This window comes from Esox lucius, chromosome 4 (assembly GCF_011004845.1).
Source record: "Esox lucius isolate fEsoLuc1 chromosome 4, fEsoLuc1.pri, whole genome shotgun sequence".
In the NCBI taxonomy this organism is placed as follows: Eukaryota; Metazoa; Chordata; class Actinopteri; order Esociformes; family Esocidae; genus Esox; species Esox lucius.
Window position 1 is genome coordinate 32,440,884 of NC_047572.1, and position 27,861 is coordinate 32,468,744.

General features: G+C 45.8%; 1 protein-coding gene across 4 annotated transcripts; it reads left to right on the forward strand.

Annotated features, from left to right (window-relative positions):
• Positions 1 to 3: 3 nt before the first annotated feature.
• On the forward strand, positions 4 to 24,810 carry inppl1b (inositol polyphosphate phosphatase-like 1b). Of its 4 annotated transcripts, XM_034291941.1 has the most exons (27): positions 1,554 to 1,685; positions 3,181 to 3,198; positions 4,336 to 4,399; positions 9,365 to 9,630; positions 9,799 to 9,939; positions 11,632 to 11,719; positions 12,405 to 12,494; positions 12,762 to 13,082; positions 13,229 to 13,346; positions 13,439 to 13,539; positions 13,618 to 13,720; positions 13,878 to 14,074; positions 14,701 to 14,818; positions 15,210 to 15,306; positions 15,474 to 15,612; positions 15,766 to 15,865; positions 18,094 to 18,182; positions 18,685 to 18,766; positions 19,301 to 19,390; positions 19,501 to 19,608; positions 20,259 to 20,347; positions 20,448 to 20,535; positions 21,212 to 21,364; positions 21,780 to 21,849; positions 21,948 to 22,713; positions 23,092 to 23,201; positions 23,294 to 24,810. In XM_034291941.1, the coding sequence occupies exons 1-27, from the start codon at positions 1,639 to 1,641 to the stop codon at positions 23,391 to 23,393; spliced, it is 3,753 nt and encodes a 1,250-aa protein (XP_034147832.1). In that variant the 5' UTR covers positions 1,554 to 1,638; the 3' UTR covers positions 23,394 to 24,810. The 4 variants fall into 4 exon arrangements, with proteins under 4 accessions (XP_028975239.2, XP_028975240.2, XP_034147832.1 ...); XM_029119406.2 differs by lacking the exons at positions 1,554 to 1,685; positions 3,181 to 3,198 and adding an exon at positions 4 to 1,116; XM_029119407.2 differs by lacking the exons at positions 1,554 to 1,685; positions 3,181 to 3,198; positions 12,762 to 13,082 and adding an exon at positions 4 to 1,116.
• The last annotated feature ends 3,051 nt before the right edge of the window (positions 24,811 to 27,861 follow it).

The following is a 27,861-nucleotide window of genomic DNA, read 5'->3' on the forward strand; positions in this document are numbered from 1 at the left end:
CACACCAGGGATGAAGTGAAGTCGCTCGCCGGAGTTCTTTCAGCTGCTGTTCTGTGTTTTTCTCCTCTTTTTACTCACATCTGGTGAAGCGAATCACTTCCTCTGTCTGTGATGTCTCCCACTGCGCTGCGCTCTAACAAGGCTGGTCACCTCCTCCTACGTCCTCCTTCCCCCTTGTGACGCTCTGTAGAGACACAGAGGAGAGCCAGCGAGGACCACAGGACGTGACACACAGACAGGAGCGGCCACGGACCCTGAGCGCGGCCCGGCCGACCCTCTGGAACCCAGGTCTGACTCCCGACACAACGTAGAGGTTTTGAAAACTGAACAGAACCGCCGGCGTCATCTGAACTTTCCGCAGGGTGTTCCCCTTCCCTTATATGGATGAAGAACTGGGAAACCGTTTGGGTTTGTCTGGTTTCTTTTGCACTGACGTCTGTCCACCGCAGCGAGCAGCAGGGTATGTTTGACTGCCAGACCGCCCCCCGGGTTATTCTTCCCTGTGTTGTTTGCGTGCAGGACTTTTATTGAAGGGACAGCAGGCAGACAGGAGTGTTTGTGGTGAGGCCACAGGAACTGCTGTCACTGTTCCCAGGGGTGTCTGGCTTCATGCACTGTGGCTCCTCTCTCTGTCCTGCATACCATCTATCTCTGGAATCCAGACACACAGAGAAAGCTGTGGGGGGGGGGGGGCACAGCGGCCATACAGGAAGTGAAACCCATCGGCGCCCAGGAAGTTGTGTTGAATGCTGGCTGCTGTTGTCCCGTGTTCACCCTCCTGAGAAGTGCGGGGAAGCGGGGACCACTCTGGAGGACAGCCAGGCCAAGTGCTCCCCATCAGGGTGCCTCACCATGCCACAACCCACCCTGAGGCCGACTGCCTCTCTGTCACCTCTGACCTACACCGACTGTGGAGCACCGCGAATGGGCAGGCGGACGTTCCACAACTGACAGGCGGAGAACAGCGGCGTCGGTGGTCATGGCAACGTCGGCGTGGTACCACCGGGACATCAGCCGGGCGCGTGCCGAAGACCTCCTGGCCTGGGCTGGAAGGGATGGCAGCTTCCTGGTTCGGGACAGTGAGTCGGTCCCTGGAGCCTATGCCCTCTGTCTGCTGTGAGTACCCTACACACACACACACACACACACTTTTACGTACGCACACACACACACACGCACCCACACACACACACACACACACACACACACTGTAAACTTGCCATAAAGTCAGTAGAATGGGAACAAACCTCTTATTGACAAGTGCTACAGGCTGTCTCAGTGTAGGCATGGTGAAGAGATTGACCCGTCATCTCCTCCGGTCCCGAGTTGGCCCGACAGGGAGAACCCTATGGCTCAGAGGTCTGCTGGAAGTCTATAAATTCAGTACACTCTTTCTGAAATCTACAAACCATCAACAATACGCCTGGCCTGTACTGATACAAGCCAACCTGGCCTGGCTCTGTGTGTTTCTGTGTGTGTGTGTGTGTTCAACACTGCTCTCTTTGCTTCTCTTGTCTTTTCTTCTTTTCATCTTCTCCTCCCTTCAGTCTTCCTGGGGCCCCTGGCTGAGGGCGGGAGCTACAGTGACCACACAGCTCTCTGTGCACAGCAACTCAGAGCCAGGCACATTCCTGACAGATGAGCCCCCCTACACTAGTGCTCATACAGTGCTCTCTCTCTTTACTGTTAGATGTCTCTCTCTCTCTACTGTTAGATGTCTCTCTCTCTACTATTAGATATGTGTGTCTCTACTGTTAGATGTCTCTCTCTCCACTATTAGATATGTGTGTCTCTACTGTTAGATGTATCTCTCGCTACTTTTAGATGTGTGTCTCTCTACTGTTAAATGTGTGTCTCTCTTTCTACTGATAGATGTCTCTCTCTCTACTGTTAGATGTGTGTGTGTGTGTGTCTCTCTCTGCTGTTAGATGTCTCTCTCTGAGATGTAGGTCTCTCTACTGTTAGATGTGTCTCTCTACTGTTAGATTTCTCTCTACTGTTAGATGTGTATCTCTCTCTTTACTGATAGATGTCTCTCTACTTTTAGATGTCTCTCTACTGTTAGATGTGTATCTCTCTCTTTACTGATAGATGTCTCTCTACTTTTAGATGTCTCTCTACAGTTAGATGTCTCTATCTAACTCTCTGCTGTTAGATGTCTGTCTCTCTTTCTTTACAGTTAGATGTCTCTATCTTTCTCGCTACAGTTAGATGTCACTCTTCCTACTGTTGGATGTCTCTCTCATGTTAACTGTCTTGTTCTCTTTTACCTCATTATTATGTTTTAATTTATTTTGTTAAGTTAGATCAAAAGAAACTTAACTTGTTCTAAGTTAAGTTAATTTGAGACCCAATTTCCATCTGTAGATGTCCTATAAATATTTATTTTTGATACCCAACTGCTTGCTAGAATAAGGGTTAGGGTTAGGATGAGGTTTAGTTTAAGGGTTAGGGTTAGGATGAGGTTTAGTTTAAGGGTTAGGGTTAGGATGAGGTTTAGTTTAAGGGTTAGGGTTAGGATGAGGTTTAGTTTAAGGGTTAGGGTTAGGATGAGGTTTAGTTTAAGGGTTAGGGTTAGGATGAGGTTTAGTTTAAGGGTTAGGATGAGGTTTAGTTTAAGGGTTAGGTTTAGGGTTAGGATGAGGTTTAGTTTAAGGGTTAGGATAAAGGTTAGGACTAGTAGATAGTTAGTAACTGATAGTTAACAGATAATCTGTAGAGCACATTCATTCATGCCTCATTTTAAGACTCTCAAAATAAAGTGTTACCATATTCTTTATTTCATGTCTGGGTATCTCCTTCTCACCCCCTCTTCTGCAGGTAGTTAGTAGGCCTACATTACAAACACTCTTCTAATCCATACAGGTAGTTAGTAGGCCTACATTACAAACACTCTTCTAATCCATACAGGTAGTTAGTAGGCCTACCTTACAAACACTCTTCTAATCCATACAGGTAGTTAGTAGGCCTACATTACAAACACTCTTCTAATCCATACAGGTAGTTAGTAGGCCTACCTTACAAACACTCTTCTAATCCATACAGGTAGTTAGTAGGCCTACATTACAAACACTCTTCTAATCCGTACAGGTACTTAGTAGGCCTACATTACAAACACTCTTCTAATCCATACAGGTAGTTAGTAGGCCTACATTACAAACAGTCTTCTAATCCGTACAGGTGTTACTTGGTAAACAGGTAAACATTAATGTTACTTTAGATCTGTCATGAAGATCCAATGGTTTGCATGAGTTAACTAACAGCATTAGTTCTGGTGCCTTGAACAAAGGCCAAATTTTGTATTAGCATCTTTTGAATGTCGTACAGAGATGGGAGATTTGGCCCAGAGACATGTCACATTTTTATTACAGCATCAGATGTATCTGAAGTAAACCAGGGGCTTGATCAATTCGGCACTCGTGCTCTTTTGAATGAAGTGTGCTTATCAGCAATGGAATTGAAAACCCTAGTAAAATCCTCTAAAGCCAGCTCTCCGAGGAAGAACACAAATCCAATCAAGGTTACTGTGGTTAAGATCCTGTAAACAAGCTTGTTCATTAAAACGTCCGTAGTCTCAGATAATATTAGTTAATTTCTGACAATAGGAGGTGAGGTCCTCTGGATTGTTTCTGGTGCGTGGGACTTTGATCACTAACATCTAGTGGGAAAACACCACTAGCCATGTTTTTATCAGGAACATTTGTTAAAATGTCATCAATCAGCTTTGACTTTGTAGGTATCTTAAGATTAAGCCTGGTAGGCTTTGTAATGAACTGTATGAGATAGTAGCTCAGCACAGAATTAGTTTATGCTTTCTGTGTCCTGTATTTTCCAAGTTAATCTACAAGGCTAAAAACCTTAGAAGATATGAAGATGGCTAAAAGATCAGGTTGAGCATAAACAAGTCATGCCCTCAAAAAATCGGCCTCTTGTTCAGAGTCACAGTATATTAAAAAAGGACCAATAAATCTGCCTTTGTTTATTTTATTGTTCCTCCAATCCATGTTTATTTCTATGGAATATTAAACATATTAAAACCATATTAAAACATTAAACCAATATTGTCACAACATTTTTGGTTTTATATTGAAGACTTTAGTCGCAAGTCTGATGCTCAAATCTATGACATTTTGCAAGTGTGTGCATTTAGGTACGTGCTTGTGACCTCTGCCCTCAATAAACGACCACAGATTTGTGACACAATTGGAGAGTTTAGAATTTTTTTATATTCCATATATTTCTGACCCTTGGAAGTTTTGCAGTGCTGTGCAGTGTTGGATTCACAGTACATTTACATGCATTAGTGTATCTAATTTGTTATTGTCTGCTTTTCAGGTTCCAACGACACGTTCATACGTACCGTATCGTCGCGGATGCAGATGGTCTGTTGGCTGTCCAGGTGAGTGACTGTGATTCTGTTTGTACGCAGAGCCAATGGAGTAGGAGGGTTACATTGTGCTGCTAGCTAAACCATACATTGCCCAATGAAATGACAATTTATATGGATTCTCCACAACCTAGTGAGTAGGCTATATCTGGAATACAAGGTTTCATCTTGCATTATTCGTTTTTTTGGGGGGGGGGGGGGTATAATAAGTCCAAGTAGGACCTGTTACATACACACATACAGCTCCGGAAAAAGTTAAAAGACCACTGCAAATTGAATGCTTCTGTTCCTCACTCAAAACCTTCCTTTTCAACTTTCTTGGAAAGGAAAGAAAAAGGTGCAGTGATCTCTTAACTTTTCCGAAACTGTATGTGTGTATGTTACAAATAATAATTCTCTGAAATTGCTCAAACAAAAACATAAAATGTTGTTTTATGAGTCAGTCCCTTCACCATGCCCACATTGAGAAAACCTATAGCACTCCCCAATCTGAGGTTTGGACTCAAAAGGCTACAATTCACTATCTTTGTAATGAATGAAACACATTGCCAAGCAATTTGATGATGGCTTCTATTTTGAACGGATACATTTGAGTAAGAACATCCAGCACAATATCCTGCTGCTAGCAGAATGGTTATTTCTTTACCTCACCAGTCATGGGCAATACTGTGGGCCTTTTCTGTCAGGAAGTAGTACCTTGTGACCTCTGGAAGGTGTCATGCGACAATTTAGAACTTCCCCAGTTTACACAGTTGAGATATTTATCGCCGACGCAAATCTGTACACAAATGCAGTTCATCCATAGAAAATAAACTTATTTCGCACTATAGTCGCTGTACAAGCATAACAGTATCCTAGCAACCACTATAGACAAAGAATCAGCAGCACTGCAGTGAAGTATTGGGCTCTAGTGTATGTCAGAGTTCTGTCATTGTCCGGGGAACAGGAAGCGTATTGTGTTGACAGACTGGGGTCATTCTAAAGGCTGTGCTCTTTCTTTGAATGGCATCTGCGACATGTCTTCACATGCTTGGAAAATGACCCAAGCAGCTCAGATGGGAAATTGTGTGTGTTTGTGTTGTCTTCCCGATTTATGCTTTATTCGCGCACTCGATCATAATGCCAGAAGTGATTTTTATTTTGTGTGTCGTGTGTGTCGTGTGTCAGGTGTTGTCGTGTGTTTCGTGTGTCGTGTGTTGTCGTGTGTGTCGTGTGTTTCGTGTGTTTCGTGTGTGTCGTGTGTCATGTGTTGTCGTGTGTGTCGTGTGTCGTGTGTGTCGTGTGTTTCGTGTGTTGTCGTGTGTGTCGTGTGTTTCGTGTGTGTCGTGTGTGTCGTGTCGTGTGTCGTGTGTTGTCGTGTGTGTCGTGTGTTTCGTGTGTGTCATGTGTGTCATGTTTCGTGTGTGTCGTGTGTGTCGTGTGTGTCGTGTGTGTCGTGTGTGTCGTGTGTGTCATGTTTCGTGTGTGTCGTGTGTGTCGTGTGTGTCGTGTGTGTCGTGTGTGTCATGTACCAAATGTGGGTGTTGGTTTATGTGTGGTGCTTGGTTATCTTTTAGACACTGAGTTACAGGGACACTCCTGATCCCAGTTATCAGGACACAGAAAAATAAATAAATGACAGAAGCATTACTGGGCTGTAAATTCCTTGTCTACCATGTCCTGGGGCATAGATCCAAAGACAAAAGCTCACAAACAATTATCAGATTGTCTTTCTGGTTTTGCTGTTAAAAGCAAATAACAGCAAAAAATCATGACCACTTACAGATGACGTCGGTTGACTTGAGATGGTTTCACACAGTTGAGGGGGGGGTCAAGAGTCAAGACTGAACAGTTGGGCATTGTAAACTTTAGAAGCCTTTTCAAACCTTGAATATTCAACATGTCTTCAGGAAAATCCCTACATCGACACAATGATCAGATAAAATGCATCATCTTTTGGGGTTATGTGGTTGCTTTCTTGTTTTTACTAAAACAGCTTTTATTGAGTAGACATTGTTAGAAAAAACTGAGGGATTTTTGTCTCCCTGTATCATTTAGTTAGTATTTTCTTTTTAATCCATTTTCCTAGGATGAAAAGAAAACATCAACCATTTCAGCCCTTGAGTCTCTGGCAACTCGCGCAAGAAGCGTCTGCCAAAAAAATATTTTAAAAACCACTCGATGAAAACAAACGTTTCTAAAATAAGACACAGAGGAACATGGATTTATTTTGCAGTGTGTGGGTCCCCCCATTGGCCGAGCTCCTGCATTCGTGGCGTCTAATGTGTTTGTGCAGTGGTTGGTATTATGTGTGTTTGGTAATGTGATTGTCTCCGGCTGGTGAATGTGGTTCACTGCCCATGGCTGAGATGTCCATTAGTATGTTCAAAGCATGATTTTACCGGCTGAGTTGTACACCTGGTCAGAACACTGAGGTCAGCAGGTCAACTGCTTCAACAGTGGGAACAAGCTTGTTTATGGATGATGTTTGGTTGCATCAAGTCCCGTGCTGTAGGATTGGATGGTTCTTCATCTGACCTTGCAAACAGAGATGAGAGGCTTTGTCTTTTTTTGTGTGACAGCTCCAGGGTCCGGGGATCCAGAAACTCTACCTCCTAAATATACTGTATATCCAGATCAGTTGATTGAAGACAGGCCTTTTAAGATTTCTGGAGGCATGCAGACCCATTCCATTCAACTGCTGCCATTTTGATTCGATGGATAATGTCACAATTGTATATTCTGTTTAAGAACATTATCATGAAGGGATGGTCTGCAGCAAAGTTGGGGACCATTTCAGAGAATTTAAAATCTGTTTGTTTATTTTTGATTTTTCTACCAGATAGGAGGTGTTGAGTAAGTTGAGAACCAATTCCTTTTGTTCAATGATGACCTGGCCAAAGACACACACCGGTCCGCCATGACATCATGACCACCTGCCTAATATTGTGCAGGTCCCCCTTTTGCCGCCAAAACAGCCCTGACCCATTGAGGTATGGACTCCACGAGACCTCTGAAGGTGTGCTGTGGTATCTGGCACCAAGACAAGGCGCAGAGGATCCTTTAAGTCCTGTAAGTTGTGAGGTGGGGCCTCCATGGATCGGACCTGTTTGTCCAGCACATCCCACAGATGCTCGATTGGATTGAGATCTGGGGAGTTTCTTGGCCAAGTCAATACCTTGGACTCGTTGTTCCGCAAACCATTCATGAACCATTTTTGCTTTGTGGCAGGGCGCATTATCCTGCTGAAAGAGCAAATGCCATTGGGGGAATACCATTGACATGAAAGGGTGCACATGGTCTGCAACAATGCTTAGGTAGGTGGAACGTGTAACATCCACATGAATGGAAGGATCTAAGGTACCCCAGAAGAACATTGCCCAAAGCATCACACTACCTCTGCCAGCTTGCCTCTTTCCCATTGTGCATCCTGGTGCCATGTGTTCTCCAGGTAAGCGACGCACACACCGGGCCATCCATGTGATGTAAAAGAAAACATGATTCATCAGACCAGGCCACCTCCTTCCATTGCTCTGTGATCCAGTTCTGATGCTCACAAGCCCATTGTAGGTGATTTCGGCAGTGGACAGGGGTCAGTATGGACACCCTGACTGGTCTGCGGCTACACAGCCCCATACGCAAAAAATGCGATGCATTGTGTGTTCTGACAACTTTCTATCAGTACCAGCATTAACTTTTTTAGCAATTTGAGCCATAGTATAAGTAAGATTAGTAAGATTGTAAGATTGGATTAGTAAGATAGTAAGATTGGACTTTTGATAGGTACTGACCACTGCAGACCAGGAACACCCCACAAGGGCTACAGTTTTGGAGATGCTCTGACCCAGTTGTCTAGCCATCACAATTTGGCCCTTGTCGCTCAGATCCTTACGCTTGCCCATTTTTCCTGCTTCTAACATCAACTTGACAGAATGTTTACCTGCTGCCTAATATATCCCACCCACTGACAGGTGCCACGATAACAAGATTGTCAGTGTTATTTACTTCACCTGTCAGTGGTCATAATGTTATGGCTGATGGGTGTATCAGTGTTATTCACTTCACCTGTCAGTGGTCATAATGTTATGGCTGATGGGTGTATCAGTGTTATTCACTTCACCTGTCAGTGGTCATAATGTTATGGCTGATGGGTGTATCAGTGTTATTCACTTCACCTGTCAGTGGTCATAATGTTATGGCTGATGGGTGTATCAGTGTTATTCACTTCACCTGTCAGTGGTCATAATGTTATGGCTGATGGGTGTATCAGTGTTATTCACTTCACCTGTCAGTGGTCATAATGTTGTGGCTGATGGGTGTATCAGTGTTATTCACTTCACCTGTCAGTGGTCATAATGTTATGGCTGATGGGTGTATCAGTGTTATTCACTTCACCTGTCAGTGGTCATAATGTTATGGCTGATGGGTGTATCAGTGTTATTCACTTCACCTGTCAGTGGTCATAATGTTATGGCTGATGGGTGTATCAGTGTTATTCACTTCACCTGTCAGTGGTCATAATGTTATGGCTGATGGGTGTATCAGTGTTATTCACTTCACCTGTCAGTGGTCATAATGTTATGGCTGATGGGTGTATCAGTGTTATTCACTTCACCTGTCAGTGGTCATAATGTTATGGCTGATGGGTGTATCAGTGTTATTCACTTCACCTGTCAGTGGTCATAATGTTATGGCTGATGGGTGTATCAGTGTTATTCACTTCACCTGTCAGTGGTCATAATGTTATGGCTGATGGGTGTATCAGTGTTATTCACTTCACCTGTCAGTGGTCATAATGTTATGGCTGATCGATGTACGATTGGAAGGGGACAAGATAACTCAGAACATCAGACCCACAGAACGCCAGGACCACAGACCCACAGACCCACAGACCCACAGACCCACAGAATCAGAGCCATAGAGCCATAGAGCCTGCATTCAGGGATCTGTGAATGTATGCTCATGCTTACTCATGCTTCCACGTCTGTCTCCCAACAGACGACTCAGGGGGTGCAGGTGAACTGTTTCCGTACTCTGGGGGACCTGGTGTTGGGGTACCAGCACCCCCATAAGGGTCTGGTCACCCCGCTGCTTTACCCGGTGGGGAGGGACGTGGAGCCTGGCGATGAGAGTTCAGGAGAGGATGACAAGCCAGGGTTGGCATGCGCTCCCAGTCCAGCCCAAGCTCTGCCAATTGGACCCCCGGTCACCCTGCCCGAACATCACGTCTTCCTCCAACGACTACAGGAGCTCAACACATCTAGGTGTGTACATAATCACTACATAACCACTAACAGCCACTGAACACACACCAGGATAAAGCAGCTGTCCTTACATAAACAAGGCGACGGTTATTCTGTTGGTTTGGGGATTTGGGTGTGTCGTGGTGCATTGTTCGTTTTGCCTGAGGCGTGCTTGTGGTCCTTTCAAAGTGCGGCGGGCGAGGTGATTGGGGTTCTGAACGAATATCTGCGCAGTGAGTTTCCCATGGATGTTGAGGGTCTCCGTCGAGGGGCAACAGGCCTGCGGCATCTGCACCGGACCCTGGGCGTTGCGTGTCAAGGTCTCAACAGGTGGGTCCCATCCAGTGGCGTTGGACCGGGGTGGAAAAGGGGTACTAAGTATATAGGTTCCTAACGTGTAGAGGGGCCCTTGAAAATGTTTGAATCTTGAATAAAGAGGGGAGGGGCCCTCAGAGACCGCCTATGTACAGGGCAACAGAATTTTGTGCTACACCCGTGGTCCCATCATGTCACCACTGCTCAGAAATTGTCAATTTAAGACATTCCACACCAAAGTGAAGCTGCTCCTGACACACCAAAGTCCCCGGTTGTTCTCCAGCGATGCCTCCCCATCCACCCACCCATCCATCACCCCTCCATCCATCCACCCATCCATCCATCCACCATCCACCCACCCATCCATCCATCCACCATCCATCCATCCAACCACCCATCCACCCACCCACCCACCCATCCATCCAACCACCCATCCATCCACCCACCCATCCATCCAACCACCCACCCACCCATCCATCCATCCAACCACCCACCCACCCACCCACCCACCCACCCACCATCCATCATCCAACCACCCACCCACCATCCATCCATCCATCCAACCACCCACCCTCCCATCCAACCACCCACCCACCCATCCATCCATCATCCCTCCACCCATCCACCCACCCAACCACCCACCCACCCATCCATCCATCCATCCATCTATCATCCCTCCACCCATCCATCTATCATCCTTCCATCCATCATCCCTCCACCCATCCATCTACAGCAGACCTGGGCAAGATAATACAAAATAAAAAATAAAGGTCTGCGTTACTTTATTTACTGTTGCATATTTATTTATTTTCAAATTAAAAGTCCCATGGCACTCCCAGTAATAAGTACAGCAGTATCATACTGTCTGTTTAAAATACCTTTAAGTTAAAACAAGGTATTTGCGTTGCTATGATAGGTAGGGACCAGCACCACAATCCACGCGCGGAAGTTATCATTTGTACGTACTATACGCATTGATGGCTAGCAATCTCTGGAAATGAGCCAAAGAAAAGTTGATAACGAAAGCAGGGTATTTAAAAAACGAGTGAGAGGAAAATATTTATTTGCAGATGTCCCAGGTTAAGCAACTTGCTTAATATGTTAAGCTAACGTCACAGTTTTTAAAGAGTACAATTTGCAGAGGCACTTCCAGAGCAAGCATGCAGCGAAATACAAAAACTGTCACCCGATGCTACAATTCAACAATTCCAAGCGCAGATGCAGCATCACTGCAGTGTGCAGCAGTACCACACACTGCTTCAACAGAACCGCACACTGCTTCAAAACACTGCTTCACCTCACCTGTCAACGGCCATACAAGGCTCTCCTGTTCATATTGAGTGAGTAGCCCTAAAAGTTGATTTACTGAGTATGGGCTGCTGGAATCGCTGTCGTTAAAAGCACGTAGTACAAACAATATACTGTATGAAGTTAGATGACGGCAATTATACCAACATATGCATCAATATAATATTCAAGTTAACATAGTTAGCTATCTTGTGTGTTTTTTAGGCATTGAAAAAGTAATCTGGCCCACGATGCTCTCTGACATTTTCATTGCGGCCCCCCAGTGAAAAATACTGGCCACCCCTGATCTACAGGAACAGACTCCTGTTATGAGATGGATCCGTTGGTTATTAGAGGGAGAAATGAAACTGACTCTCTAACCCACAGTCAGATTGACCTAACCCTAACCCTAACCCACAGTGAGATTGACCTAACCATGTCCAGTTTGGAGACGCTGGCCAAAGTCTTTGACCATCCCACTTGCCTTTTAATATCCACCAAGTCACAGGTAAGTTCCATTTATGATAAACCCTTATCAGTCTTACTGTCTGTCTGTCTGTTTGTCCTACCCTTATCAGTCTTACTGTCTGTCTGTCTGTCTGTTTGTTCTACCCTTATTAGTCTTACTGTCTGTCTGTTTGTTCTACCCTTATCAGTCTTACTGTCTGTCTGCCTGTCTGTCTGTCCTACCCTTATCAGTCTTACTGTCTGTTTGTTCTACCCTTATCAGTCTTACTGTCTGTCTGCCTGTCTGTCTGTCCTACCCTTATCAGTCTTACTGTCTGTTTGTCTGTCTGTTTGTTCTACCCTTATCAGTCTTACTGTCTGTCTGTCTGTCTGTTTGTCCTACCCTTATCAGTCTTACTGTCTGTCTGTCTGTCCTACCCTTATCAGTCTTACTGTCTGTCTGTTTGTCCTACCCATATCAGTCTTACTCTGCCTGCCTGTCTGTCTGTCCTACCCTGTCCCTGAGCCTCTGTCCCTTTAGTGGTCCCCAAGGACATGCAACCTAAGAAACATAAATCTGCTTTGCTACGCCCTCTAGTGCAACAACTGAGAATAACAATAAACGTATCACAACGTACAGGACATTACTGATTAACATAAAAATAACCCCATAACTCAGTGTGGTCAAATATATGAACATCTGTTTTAAATGGAGCCGAGCTGACATGTACTGTCCCTCCTGTTAGAACATGTCAGGAGGTCCAGATGTGGAGCTGGACATCCTGCTGGGGAAGATCTCTACGCTGATCAGCCTGCTCTCCTCCCTGGAGAAGAGGGTATGTACCCCCACACACACCCAAACACTCACCCACCCACACACAACCACACACACACACCCACACACGCCCACCCACCCACACACCCACCCACACCCATACAACCACACACACACACCCACACACACATTCCCACCCACACACACATGCCCACCCACATACGCTCACCCACACACCCACGCACACTCACACACCCAATACAGCAGCCTAAATCTGTGTTTCCCAATGGTTACGCAGTCTAAAGGACTCTACAATCTCACTGTGCAGGTGTTGACAGCTCTTCAAGATGCCGTAACCAATCACAACCTGGCTGTGCAGCATGCCCCTCCCCCTGAGACGGCCTCTACCTTGGCTCCATCGTCATCCCTGGCCACTGACTCCACCTCGGCCACTGCCTCATCCCCGGCCACTGCCTCATCCCCGGCCACTGCCTCATCCCCGGCCACTCACTCATCCCCAACGACTGCCTTATCCCCAACCACTGACTCATCACCAACCACTGACTCATCCCCAACCACTGACTCATCCCCAACCACTGCCCCTGTCCCCAAGAACCTAGCCAGGGCCACACCCGTACATTCCTTTCAGGTAAGAGAGAAAGTGGAGGTCATTGAGGGGTCATACCAGCTGCTTAAGAACATTATCTTTACGGTGCAATATTTCTTATTGCCTCTTCCGTTATCTGTGTGTGTGTGTGTGTGTGTGTGTGTGTGTGTGTGTGTGTGTGTGTGAAGGTTAAGATGGTGCGCTACGGCAGACAGACGGTGTCGGTGGATGTGGACATGGGCGTGCTGATCTTTGACAGGAAGTCCGGGTCACCGGCCGGAGTGGAGACGGTGTCCCACGAACGAAGTAAGAGGACAGCAAACCTGTCTGACATCACCCGGCGGTCCCACAAAGACGTGTGGCCCTAACAGGAACCGTTCTCCCCTCTGTTGTCATAGTTCTGCAGCTGGTCCGGTTCCAGAGCGGCCCGGCCAAGCTACGCATGGTGGTGGATGGCCATCAGAACACGCCACGAGAGCTCACGTTTGAGAGTGAACGGGTACGTATGGACCTACACGCCGTCCGCTAGATTCTGCCGCAGATGTCGTGTTGACTGGAAAACTGTGTTCCCCTCAAGAAACGGGAGGCGTTCTGTCAGCTGCTCCAGTTGATGAAGACCAAGCAGTCTCATCTGTCAGAACCAGACATCCTCTCTGTGTTTGTGGGCACCTGGAACATGGGTAACTAAGAAATCAGTACAATCAATACCGGCACTGGAAAATCTACAGCCGGTCATTAGATGGTTACTACAGTGCGAAGCCGTAGTTATCTGATTGGAGACATGTGCGCCATGTGACGTTTGCCCGTTCGTTGTGGGACTAATGCCTGTGTGTCCAGGAGGCTCCCCCCCTCCTCGGACTCTGCGTTCCTGGGTGACGTGCTGTGGCCTGGGCAGAACCCCGGACGAATCCACGGCTCTGCTGCCTCAGGACGTCTACGTTCTGGGTACCCAGGAGAACCCCCAGGCAGAGAAGGAGTGGACAGAGCACATCAGAGCTTCCCTGCACAGCTTCACACACATTGACTACAAGCAGGTGGGCCCTTCAAAAAAGAATTCTGCTCATGGAGCAGATTTCTCTTTTTGCTCTCTGTTATTTAAAAATAAATCTCTATTATTTTCATTTTTGACACCTCTCTGCCTCTTTCTCTTTGTCTACATGTCTCTCTGCCTCTTTCTCTTTGTCTACATGTCTCTCTGCCTCTTTCTCTTTGTCTACATGTCTCTCTGCCTCTTTCTCTTTGTCTACATGTCTCTCTGCCTCTTTCTCTTTGTCTACATGTCTCTCTGCCTCAATATCTCTAACTCGTTTTCAATCTCTTAAACATAACTTGTTTCCTCTTTCTCCACATAACTTATTTCCTCTTTACCCACGTAGCTCATTTCCCCTTTCTCCTTGCTTTCAGCCTCTCGAATGTCATGCTCTGTGATAATGTCGTTGCTTACCAATTTCCTTTGCTTTTAACCAAATGTCACAAAAAAAGAAAATACTGAGTTTTAGTGTTTATTTATTTGTTAGATATTCACCAGAGCTTGCCTAGAAATACAACTATCACTGACGTCTTGTTCATGAAAAATGTTCCGGTCTGAGTTAGTCTGTCGGTCTGAGTTGTTCACCAGGCCTGTCCCAATGGCCGTGTATTATGTCCTCTTGACCTGCAGGTGGCAGTGCAGTCCCTGTGGAACATGAGACTGGCAGTGTTTGTCAAGCCGGAGCACGAGAACCGTGTCAGACGCGTGAATACGGCCTGTGTAAAGACCGGCCTGGGGAACACACTTGGTGAGATGCCTTGTACTCGCTAGGATCATTTGTGGAAAAGCTACTTTGATAAAAAAAGACACCCGCCTACTCTTACTCGGAAAACCATTCTCGCCTCTTCCTTGGAAAACCACACATGTTTAAATAATTTAGCAGATGCTCCTATCCAGAGGATTTGACAGTAAGCTCACACAACTTAAGATTGCTAGGTGGGACAAACACTCCGCTTATTATTAGTAAATGCAATTTACTAACTGAAGTAGCTTTCAGCAAATTAGGTTTCACAAGGAAGAGAAAAGCAGATGAAATACTTGCAGTCACGCACACGCTAATGACCAACCGCCCAGGATAACAGAGCGGGAGGAAGTGTTTCCAATTAGCTCTGGTTAATTTTTTAATGATCTCTCTTCAGGAAATAAAGGTGCAGTTGGGGTGTCCTTCTTTTTCAACGCTACCTCCTTCGGCTTCGTTAACTGCCACCTGACCTCAGGCGCAGAGAAAGTGGTGAGGTATGGTACCCCAGCGACCTGTGTTCAGCAGTCTGGTGGACCGCTTGAGCGTTTGACCACCAGAAGAACCTTTCAAAGATTGCCGTGGGCTTACTTTAAACTGTGAATTCAGTGTGTGTGCGTGTTGATTCCCTCACCATCCCTCCGTGTGTTTGTGATCCTGTCAGGAGGAACCAGAATGTCTCGGACATTCTCAGGCTGTTGTCCCTGGGCGACAAGCAGGTTGGCCCTTTCGACATCGGCCTGCGTTTCACACATCTGTTCTGGTGTGGAGACCTCAACTACAGACTAGACCTGGATGTCCAGGTCGGAAAAAGACACCCCTCCACCTGACACTTAACACACTTCTCTCAGCGTTTCTCAGAGTACCTTGAACAGACAAAACTCCATAGACCCAGAGTTACGTTGCACTCCCTTAAACTGTATTTCTATTCTCTTCATGTCCGTCGCGTTGTGAAGGACATCCTGAAACATGTTTCGAAGCGGCAGTTTGATGAGCTGATGTGCGCTGATCAGCTGACGCGAGAACGACACAAGAGAAAGGCCTTCCTCAATTTCAGTGAGTAGCGTTCTATGGTTCCCCATTCAGTTCCGACACTGTTAAAACAAAGTGCTGTAGCATCATAATTAGTGGCGGCTGAGCAGCAGAAAGGATATGAAAGCTTTGTTCGAGGATTGAAACTTCTCATTCAACACTGTTTGTTGTAACACCTATAAGTTGGGCACCAGAACTGCTGTCGAAATGGTTGAAAACACTATTTTGAAAATAAATCATATAAGTGAGTACAGTGGATATAAAAAGTCTACACACCCTTGTTAAAATGCCAGATTTTTGTGATGGAAAAGAATAAAAACCTTACATTAACCTGGTTGCATAAGTGTGCACACCCTCTTATAACTGTGGATGTGGCTGTGTTGAGAATTAACCAGTCATATTCAAACTCATGTTAACTAGAAGTCATTACACACCTGACATCATTTAAAGGGACTCTGATTAATCACAAATTAAGTTCAGCTGTTCTAGTAGGTTTTTTCTGACATTTTCTTGCATCTCAGAGCAAAAGCCATGGTCCGTAGAGAGCTTCCAAAGCATCAGAGGGATCTCATTGTTGAAAGATATCAGTCAGGAGAAGGGTACAAAATTATCTCCAAAGCATTAGATATACCATGGAACACAGTGGAGACAGTCATCATCAAGTGGAGAAAATATGGCACAACAGAGACATTACAAAGAACTGGATGTCCCTCCAAAATTGATGAAAAGACTAGAAGAAAAATGGTCAGGGAGGCTTCCAAGAGGCCAACAGCAACATGAAAGGAACTGCAGGAATTTCTGGCAAGTACTGGCTGTGTGCTACATGTGACAACAATCTCCCGTATTCTTCAAATGAATGGGCTATGGGGTAGAGTGGCAAGACGGAAGGCTTTTCTTACAAAGAAATATATAGATTTGGAAAATGGATCCGTGAATATTTCGCCATCTTGGTTCCATATGACCCATTCATTTTTACCATAGACATTTTAAAAAAGTGACTGGTTATGGACGTTTTTCAATGATCAATCAGTCCGTAAAGCCGTCAAGAAAAACGGAACTGTTGAATTTCTCAACACAGAGGTTGAAACATTTACAACCGGTTGCCACAACATTGACCTACGAGTTGTCACCATCTTGACAAAGACCAGAACGTCTTGGGTAACATGGAGTCCTTAATATTTAATATCTACGTGGATGTTTTACATCCGGAACCTCACTTTCCAAGCCTGTGGAGTGCAGACTTCGGTTATTTATTCTAGAACAGTTCAATGTTAATCATTGATATATGAATCTGATAGTTTGGCTGGTTCATCTCATTTGGGATTTTTTTTCAGCACAATGCTAAATCTACCAGCAGTAACTGGGTCCACATTAGACATAGTATTTTCTTAACATTTGTACTACATTGTATGTAATCTAACATTAAAACATTTGACACAATCCTCTGAAAGCAGAGCCAGGTGGTATAACAAGATGTTCAAGGAGATTCAAATTAACTTCAAATTAGTTTACTCAGTAAATGTTCTGTTAAGGTGATCCTCGTAAAATATATATATTTGCATTTTGAGGAACGATCAAGTTGGATTTATTCAAAATTAATAGGTGAAATTAAATTTAAACAATTTGCTTTTATTTTGTATTAATGTTTGTTGTTTAAGTAAAGTTTCTCTGTGAATGTTTCTGTTGAAATTCCAATACATTTTACCAACTTACTTCGCAAGAATTTCTACTTCTCCGTTTCAATTTCACTTCATCTATGTTTCTTGTTTTAATCTGACTGAATAAAGAATTGAAGAAAGTAAAGAGAGAAATCACCCCAGAAATGTGTATATGTTGTTATTGTCAATCACAATAGAGGTTAAACAATTTTCATTGAACCATTTGATTGTATGATATACACAAAACCACTCTTGAAAACATGCACCGATATTCAGTGTAAAACCACTTTGTGGATTTCCAAACATCTCAGCTATAATTAAATCCCCTTTCTGAACACTGTATCATAACACTTCGCTTGATGTTCCCATTCAAACACCGGATCTCTTGGGTTGGAACTACATTTCTCTCTATCATTACGCAACCCTTTGTAATCTTTGTATTTTTCTTACACTACAGCAGATGTCGAATGGTACTTTCAAGTGTTGGCAATTCCTGTGTTATTGATTTGTTACACTTTCTCACTCTCTGCCTCTGATGTGCCCCACCTGTCGTCTATTGCCTCTCTCCATTTGCCTGTTTTTGTCCATGTTAAGAGGAAGAGAAGATTGCATTCCCGCCCACCTACCGTTACGAGAGGGGCTCCAGGAACTGTTACCTGTGGCAGAAGTACAAGACCTCTGGCGTGAGTCATCTCTGTGACACTGGCAGATAGTTCAACATGGGGAGGTATTTATGTCCTAATCAGGGTGTTGTCCAGATGACGTCTGATATAAAAGTGATGAGTAATCCACACAAAGCACCACATTAGCCTTGAAGAACGGTGTGCAAATATAGATATTGCCTAATGCTAGGTTGTGAAGCATTGCTTTTATTATCCACTGGCACATCCACACCTAAACATTTAAAATATCTACATATGGTTAGCTACTTACTGGCTAATTTAATGTGCAACCCAACCAGTGTTTACAGGGGCTGGTGCAGTGTGGACTTAGACTGCACTGTCAGTGGTGTGTTGAGGCTACAAAAGAAACACCTCTCTGAAATCACTGGGCTGATGGGAGTGCAGTGTTCCCCCGATGTTCACAACTTAGTTAGCAATTCATTGTGCTTTTGTTACATAACGCATCTGACAACACAACACAAATTACGCCAGTCACCGGTGTTGTCTCGTCTGCGTGAAACAGGTGCGTGTCAATGTGCCGTCATGGTGTGACCGAATTCTGTGGAAGTCCTACCCGGAGACACACATCACCTGCAACTCGTACGGTGGGTCAAGGTTTGAATTGGGATGTGCTTGGTTGGGATGTGCTTGGTTGGGATATGCTTGGTTGGGATGTGCTTGGTTTTCATCTCCTAACACTATCGTAACCGATGACCGTGTTGTGGTTCAGGAAGTTGGTTATCACGGTGTTATTTCCTTGTGTCATGGATCGGACAGTTTGTGGACATTTTCATAAATCGGACAGTTTGTGGCCATTTCTGTTATTGTTTTCCTGTAAAACGTGTGGCGCCCCATTAGGATGTGACTGTTCTCTGGTCTGTGGTCCACTCAGGGACAGTCGTTACCGCACCGCTGCTCTGACTCCCGGGCTTCTTTACTTCCCTCGGCAAATAACCGTCGCCACACACCACGCTCTCGCGGAGTCATTAAAGGATCATTAGTTTAGTTATGATGATATGGTTGGAAAACATTCAGTGCTAAAGCGATCCTCATTCACCTGAGATTTCATGCTAGAGTGAGCAATGTAATGATGGACATGCTGTGTCAATAGGATTGAGGTTGCTCTTCTCCATCTCCAGGCTGTACAGATGACATCGTCACCAGTGACCACTCGCCGGTTTTCGCCACATTCAGTGTAGGGGTGACATCACAGTTCATCTCCAAAACAGGTGAAGTCATTGTGGTTTTCTTAACATGTTTTTTTTTTTAATAATAGACAATACATCATATAATGGAACGTGTGCTTGCTTGATCCTTCCTTGCCTTCTACTACAAACAGGCCCCAGTACGGAGAGAGCGTGGGTAGAGTTGGACGGCATCGAAGCCATTGTGAAGACAGCCAGCAAAGCCAAGTTCTTCATTGAGTTTCACTCATCCTGCCTTGAAGGTTGCTATATATCCTTAATATTTCCTGAGCTACTTCATCTAAAAAGGTGTTCACACTTTCCTTGTGCAAGTTTAGTTGTGACTACAATCTTACCACCTAGCCATCATCATAACATTTGACCTCAATGACCGTAGCATTAGATTACTAGACCGCTAGCTACTGGTGTGTGTACTGTACATGTATAAGAAATGCTGGATTAGGTGCAGGACAAACGTCTACCTTCAACAACCAGACTGACAGTCAAAACCTGTGTTTTTGGCAGTTATTGAGTTCTGCCTGCAATCATTGTTTCATTAGTTAGCTAGTTGGCTAGATAACTGTAGTAAACACCATTCTAGTCTAACGTGCCCCACATATTCTCTCCTCCTTTCTCCTTTTAATCCTTGCATGCTCCTGCTGATCTCTCAGCTGAGGCTCACCATCAGGTTATGGTCTTGGTATTTGATTGTTCTACCTAGATTTGTACTGGGGAGTGCTGCTGGCAGGTTTAGTGCAGGTGAAGCTCAGCAAGATATAATCGATTATATCTCAAGTTTGTAATGCTAGAATAAGAAAATGTAATCGTATTCATGTAAGTGTGCACTACTTGTTATGGGTTCAAAGGGTTCAAAGGGAAAAGTGACCTTTAAGTCGATATCTGTTCTGTGCAGAGAGTCGCCGCTCCGCGGAGAATGACTCCCAAAGCTGTGATGTGCCGGGTTTCCTCAAACTGGGCTGGTCTCCCAGGCAGCTGCCGAAGGTAAAGAGGTCTATCTGGAGCCGGCAGCCTTGATTGTTTCTGAAGACACATGCAGTAATTAACATGTTTGTTTGTCTGTGTTTTTTTTGTGATATATCAGCTTCTCCCGATCATCTCTGATATGGAGTACCTCCAGGAGCAGCACCTCCTGCTGTCTGTGAAGTCATGTGACGGGTTTGAGTCATACGGTTGGTCATTATCCTGTCATCTCTGTTTAGAGATCGGCCAATAGAATGGGAGCCTGTACTGTGTGGGGGATGTGTGGTGCAGCATCCCTCAGGGCAGCTGCCTTGGGCCACTACATTGTCTGTGTTTACAAAGGATTTTGCAGGCAGTCTTGGAATGACGATGTGGACAATCCCACACTCAATGTGCCCCTAAAACGAGTGAGCTCACTGACACTCTTAAGATGAAACAAGTTGAAATGCATTAAGAGGGAGGTCGTGACCGATATAGGGAGATGCGTCTCTGGACAGGTCTTGGAATGCTGTGTGGATGTTTCAGTTTCTAGGAATGGCATTGGATGGTTCATAATCGGGGTCTACTCACATTGACAAAGTTGTTGGAAAGCCAGGGAGACATACGTTCTCCGTATATTTGACAAAAATGACCTGTACGAGTTATTGAGGCTCTGGTCTTCATCTTTCCTACTGTCACAAAAGAGCAGGCAAGGCTGTAGCTGAAGAAAAGGAAGAATAGCTGTTACTTTAGCTTAAGCTAATCCAAACACACTTCAAGCTTCCTTTCCCTCTATTCACCACGTCCTTTCTCGGCAGTCATTTGGCAAGGCTTCAGTCAACTCCCTGAACCCCCATTCAATGAGGCGTTCTAGACCCACTGTGGAACCTTCTGTTGATCCTGTAGGTGAGTGCTGCGTGGCGCTGGGCTCCTTGCTCCGCTCCGGGGAGCAGTTTGAGACATTTCTGACCCACCGGGGTGAAGAGATGGGTTCCATCCGGGGCAGGGTCAAGGTTCACGTGCCCAAGAACCGACGAGGAACCAGGGAGAAGACCTATGGTGAGTTGGCCAGCCTGCCCTCCAGCCGGCCTTCATATCCTTCCCTCCCTCTGCTCACACTATTACTTCCTTTTGGCTTTGGTCAGGACCTTTGTGAGCTCTCTGATCCTGCTCTGCTTCTTCTATTTTGTTGCACAATGATCCAAGGCTTTACTTTCCCTTACCCCCCCCCCCCCCCCCCCCCCCCCGTCTCTGACCTGGCTTCCTCTTTTGGCTCCTTGCTGGTTGTCCCTGACCAGATGCATCCTGGATTCAAGGGACGCAGATTGTGATTGGCTGCCCTTAGCCCTGAAGGTCAGGCCTCACACGTTGCCATGATGACATGCAGAAGTTCCTCCTTCAGATTTGACAAACACAGAGCATGTGGATATGGCAGCTACATGGTTTCCAGTAAACATTGGTATCTATTTTACAGAGTGTTTCTGCTTTGACAAGAATGAAAAGGGTCATGTGACTCCTCCGTCCACTCAGGCACCAATCAGCCGGTAAGGATATTCAGAACCCTCATAGTGAAGAACAGTCCGATAGTTGACAAAGGTGTTGTTGTGATTTACTTCCGTTATAACCGATCCGTTTATTTCAGATCCTCACCACCCCCACCCAAGCCTGGCCCCAGTAGCTACACAAACCCTGCTTACTTCATATTCGAAGGCGTGCCTGTCCTACGCAAGGTGGAGGAGACACCACCCCATCACAGGGACCCCCAGGTGGTCTGGGCCGGTGACATAGCCATGCAGCTGCCAAAGCTCTCGGGGGGGCGAGGCTCCGACAGAAAGTCTTCTCGCCGGTCGGACTTCACGGAGATTGAGATTCCGAGCAACCTGCCCCGATACCCCTCCTCCAATGACCACCACCCTCCACGGACCAGCTCCTATCAGCTGTTCCCCCCTGCGCCCAGCCCCACCACCACCTCTCACTACCACGAACAGCCCACGCAACCGCGGCCGGGCCAAAACCACATCGTTCCGGGCTCTGTCCAGCCTGTTAAGACCCTGGTGGACGTGTACAAGAACCGCTCTGCCATCGTCCGGGAACTCCCCTGCAGAGAGCGGCCTAGGGTTCACCGACTGGAACGAGCCAGTCCTGCACTGAGCAGCAAACCCCCGGTCCTATACCCCTATGGGTCCACGCGGGGGTCCCGCAACCAGGCCTCAGCGCCCTGGGTTGTGGAGCCTTCCGCAGGGCCCCCGGGAGACCACTCCCTCACTGCACTGCAGATGGCAAAGTCCCTCAGTGAGGTTGATTTCTCTCCTGTGGAGCTCGGGGTTCCGTTCACGCCACGCCAGAGACCTGCCCAGAGGAACGACCCGTCCACGGCTGCAGAGAGAGGCTACTGCTGGGAGAAAGAGGTCAGTGAACTGAACACACAACAGTATGTTCACAGCTTGACTGTGGCTACCTACTGACCAATCACGATACAGAATGTAGACCGCTGGACTGGGGCTACCTACTGACCAATCACAATGCAGTATGTAGACCGCTGGACTGGGGCTACCTACTGACCAATCACAATGCAGTATGTAGACCGCTGGACTGGGGCTACCTACTGACCAATCACAATGCAGTATGTAGACCGCTTGACTGGGGCTACCTAGGGGCCAGTTGTTTTCCTAGGTCTGTTCATGTGATCATGAAAAACATATTTCTAATATGGCGTCAAACAGCTGGCTGTGTGCATACATTGAGAGGTATATTTAATAAGACTTTTATTTTGGCGTCCCACCAAGGTCCTCCACGGAGCTCCGGAGACTGTACGGGAACTTCTCAGCACCCTGGGTCTGCAGAGATACACGCTGGGGCTCAGCCTCAATGGCTGGGATGACCTGGACTACTTCAGGTGAGCCGGAACTGGAAATGAGGACTGTGTCGTTTGGCCTCTGTGATCCTAGTGGGTTGGGGGTACCTTCCTGACCTTTGACTTTTCCACAGTGGCATCACTGAGGAAGATCTGCGTGCTGCCGGAGTGTCCAACCCTTCACATCGCCGCAAGATCCTGGACAACCTACCTAAGATCTGGGATTCACTGTAGACCTACTCACCTTGTGAGGGGTTTCAAATGGATCGACTTCAGTGATCGGTGCCTCTGACCCATTGGATCTAACGCCGTCATTTGATCTACAGTAACAGTGAAGAGCTTGTGCACAAGCACACAGAAGACCCTCACCTCACATTCAGTTTCCCTCGAAGGGTCCAGTTTCTCAAAGCCCAGTGTTGATTTTGGGCATCCCTGGAGTGTTTGCCTGAACTGTCACGTGCCACACTCCCAGTGCACTGTCCCCTGCTCTGCTGATATGGCGCCCAGAGAGACGCTTGTGGAAGCACTCAGCAAGGGCCATGTAGGGCAGAATGTATGGCTGTACGCATTTACCTGCACATGCTGTTGCCTGAGCCGGTCATTTAACATATGGACACTCTTATGCTTCGTGTTTACTCTCCTGTGGTATTATCTTGTCAGCGTGGTGTAGCTGACCTCTGTGATAACAGTTAATGAACATTCTGTAATCTTCCGTGTTACATCCTGTTTCTCTGGGACTGCCTGGTTATTGATCCCACAGCCTGGGACTGCCTGGTTACTGATCCCACAGCCTGGGACTGCCTGGTTATTGATCCCACAGCCTGGGACTGCCTGGTTATTGATCCCACAGCCTGGGACTGCCTGGTTATTGATCCCACAGCCTGGGACTGCCTGGTTACTGATCCCACAGCCTGGGACTGCCTGGTTGTTGATCCCACAGCCTGGGACTGCCTGGTTGTTGATCCCACAGCCTGGGACTGCCTGGTTATTGATCCCACAGCCTGGGACTGCCTGGTTATTGATCCCACAGCCTGGGACTGCCTGGTTATTGATCCCACAGCCTGGGACTGCCTGGTTATTGATCCCACAGCCTGGGATTGTCGTGGGCCCCTGAAAGGTGACATTTTTTTAACTCTTATTGTTTTTTTATTTTTAATACTCTTAATTGTATTAAAAGGACTGTTTACTGATTGAGAGATAGCTGTGGTTCCTGCACACTGCCACTGTCTGTTGCTTGAGGACCGAAAACCTGTGGTACTTCGTGGTCACCAGTGGTAGCCTGTGGTTTCTCCTGGGAACCCATGGTCAGAAGCGGTAACCTGTGGAATCGGGTGGTTCGTTGCAGGGGTTTCACTCGGATTGTAATTCAATCATGTTTAATTGTACGTCCTGCTTCTTAACTTTATTTCCTGAATTTCCTTTATTTCCTTGTTGAATGTAATGAATATTACGCTTGTTCCATTAATTTAACCACAGGAGACAAGATGTGAGGAGAACATTGTTGTGATAACATTATGAAATTATCTGTGCATATTTATCAGGAAACGTTGGGCCATGAACTACAAAGGACACTGAGCGCTGGGAGATTTGATATCCTATACTTCGCTATGGCATTGTTTGTTTTGTCTTCATATAAAACTAGGAAACTTTCCACATGTTGCCTGTTCCCCTCTTTGTATACAGTCCTTGCTGGCAAAACCAGCAGAACGCCATCACCCACATACATAATTCATCTCACAATCAGTACCAGCTGATAGCGCAGTTGATGCATATTTTTATTTTCCCTCTCTGTTGTTCCAATAAGGTGGACATTGACCGACAGCCATTGTGGGAACTTAATGTGCCTCTTGCCTAACAGCAAATGCTGCAACTAATTGTCAGTTCTATCGGTTACAATGCTACGCGTGCACATGGGTGAAGTGTATACGCGGGTGATTATCAGTCACAATATTATTGGGTTGTGTGTCTGGGCTGGTTTCTGGCAGCGTGTCCTAGTTAGTCATTAAAACATGAGCCGACAGGCTCCTCTGTGTTGGCTGACAGCAGGTATGTGTCAGTGACCGACTAACTTACGGCTGAAGAAAACATGTGGACTGATTTCCCCTTCTGGACTTAGGCACTGTTCGGCGATGCTGCGGTGATAAAAGCCCTGGTCTGACTCCGGTAGAACCGTCTTACTTGGACTTTTGGCAGAATGCCACCACAGCGACTCTGTGCTCCTTTATAAACCCCCCTGCCTTTGTCCTCTGCTGAACATGGCTACATGGCTTTGTGTGTTTGTTTTTAAATGTAATCCATTATAGTTACTTGTTAATCAGAATTGAAATCTGTATTTTTCGCATTACCCAAACTCAGTAAAGTTTTACACTCCAGTTAAGAAGCGCTTGAAGGAGACAAAAAAAGAATATTACCAGTTGAATGGCATCTATAGCCGGAGCAATCAGTGAGTTTACATGTAACTGGCCATGAAAGGATATTACATTATGGGTTGAAGTATGTTTCTAACCTCTTTCAACATCAATATAGTAATTGAGACACGTCTTCACATTAAAAACAAAAGTCTGTTATTACAATTGATTAAATGCTCCTTGATATTTGAGAATTTGACTTTGAAATGCCAATTAGACAATGTATTTTACCTAAACATAACCCAAAAACAAAGGACTCGTTAGCCTACTCGTTTTTATTATTTAGATAATTTTTTGTGCTGTTCTTATCTAATGGCACACATGTATCTCTATTGAGAAGAACTGTTTAGTTGTTACAAATGAAAGACTTTTCTGTTGTTACAGCGATTTCAGTAAATCTATTTAATTCGGCATTCAATCTACCCAGTTATCTGAACTTGTGGTAATCGTGGCCCCGTGCCGGCTGGAAAAGCAGGTCCCCAGCAAGGTTGCAATGAGGGCAGTGCGAGAACAGAGCAGAGCCCTTGTAGCATTGAGGCCATAGACGCAAATGATTGTCCAGAAGTGGCTGTGCCTGTAAGAGGCCCTTGTGGCTCATTTGTTTGAGCGTGCTGCTTGCAAATGCCAGCCTTGTTTTATTTCCATGGGGGTCAGTAGGAAGACGTGTCAGAAATGCACACGCTAACTGCTGATCTACAGTTCCAGGATGTTCAGCAGCCCTCCAACCCCTGCCTGCTGCCTTTTGGGTATTCTTTTATTTTTTTGCTGTGATTGGGTCATTAATGTGAAATGCTGTGTCTGTGATACGACAGACTGGAAATAGAGTTTCCTTGTTCCTACTCCTGAGTAGAGTCGATTTCTCCCTGAGCACCTTCTGTGTTTGATCTGTCTTACTATGACCTATAGTTAGACACACCCCTCAAGAATCAACAATCAGTACACTAAGTTCTTTGTATGCCAACTTCCACACCTCCTAGCTTATGTTACCTCAGAAGGCGAATGCTTTCTCAGTTATTTAATAAATAAGTGTATTTGTTAGTCCTTAAAGGCCAAAGCGCGGACCCTCTTGGGTGGAGCGCGGACCCTCTTGGGTGGAGCGCGGACCCTCTTGGGTGGAGCGCGGACCCTCTTGGGTGGAGCGCGGACCCTCTTGGGTGGAGCGCGGACCCTCTTGGGTGGAGCGCGGACCCTCTTGCTTGTTGTTTGAGAGCCAGCGTGTAACAGCATCCATCTCGGTGCAGGGAGATCAGCAGCGTTCTGTGAGCAGGACAGTGCAGCTGTTTGTTCAACAGTTTGGAAGCAGCCTGATATGGTGGGCGTGGTCTTATTAGTCTCTATGGGCCTGATGGCCTGTTACTGAGGGCTGCATCAAAAACAAAGTATTTTTTCTTACTCCAGAACCCATAAGCCAATAATGTTCCCTGTGTTCTATGCCACTAGTCCAGTGTGATTATATATGCAATTCTTTATTATAAATACATTGAGTTACCCACATAAACTCCCTCTCTACTCAGTATTATTACTACCACTACTACTACTACCATTACTACTACTACGACTATTACTATTACTACTTCTATGACTTCTATTACTACTATAACTACTACTTCTACTACGACTTCTACTACTGTTACCACTACTTCTACTACTACCACTACCACAACTTCTTCTACTATTACCACTACTTCTACTACTACGACTTCTACTACTATTACTACCACTACTGCGATTTCTACTACTACGACTACTACTATTACTACTACTTCTACTACGACTTCTACTATTACTACCAGTGCTACTACTTCTACTAGTATTACTACATCCATTATTACTACTATTATTACCACTACTACTACACTTCTACCATTACTACAAGAAACATACAGATGCATATATGACAGTGAGAACACAGTTGACACTACAAGGGACCAGGCAATCAAGGAGCACAGCTAGAACAAATAACAGAAGGCCATCTCAGAGAGGACCAGTTTGGGCCAGTTTTTAAAGAATCTCATTGTGTTGCATTCAGGTGGTCTGAGGATGAATTCCAGAAGCGGGGGTTGGTCAAGCAGAAAGCCGACCCCCCCCGTCCCCCCCCGTCCCCCCCCGTCCCCCCCCGTCCCCACACACACACTTCAGAGGGGAGTGAGGTCAGAAGTGTTGTTTTCTTGAGCGGAGTATCTTGTTGGTGGTGAAGCATCTAGAGATGATCTGCATGGAGGAGGATGGAATTAAGTTGTTGGGGGAGGTGAGATCTGGGACGAGGTCTCCTGAGATGTCTTGAAGAAAGGAGG

Bases quoted from the DNA above. Each gene is read 5' to 3' on its own strand.
- inppl1b (XM_029119406.2), top strand. From the start codon at position 980: ATGGCAACGTCGGCGTGGTACCACCGGGACATCAGCCGGGCGCGTGCC. The intron at 1,117-4,335 runs GTGAGTACCCTA...TCTGCTTTTCAG, and splicing joins GCCTATGCCCTCTGTCTGCT to GTTCCAACGACACGTTCATA. The intron at 20,536-21,211 runs GTTGGTCATTAT...TTGATCCTGTAG, and splicing joins TGACGGGTTTGAGTCATACG to GTGAGTGCTGCGTGGCGCTG.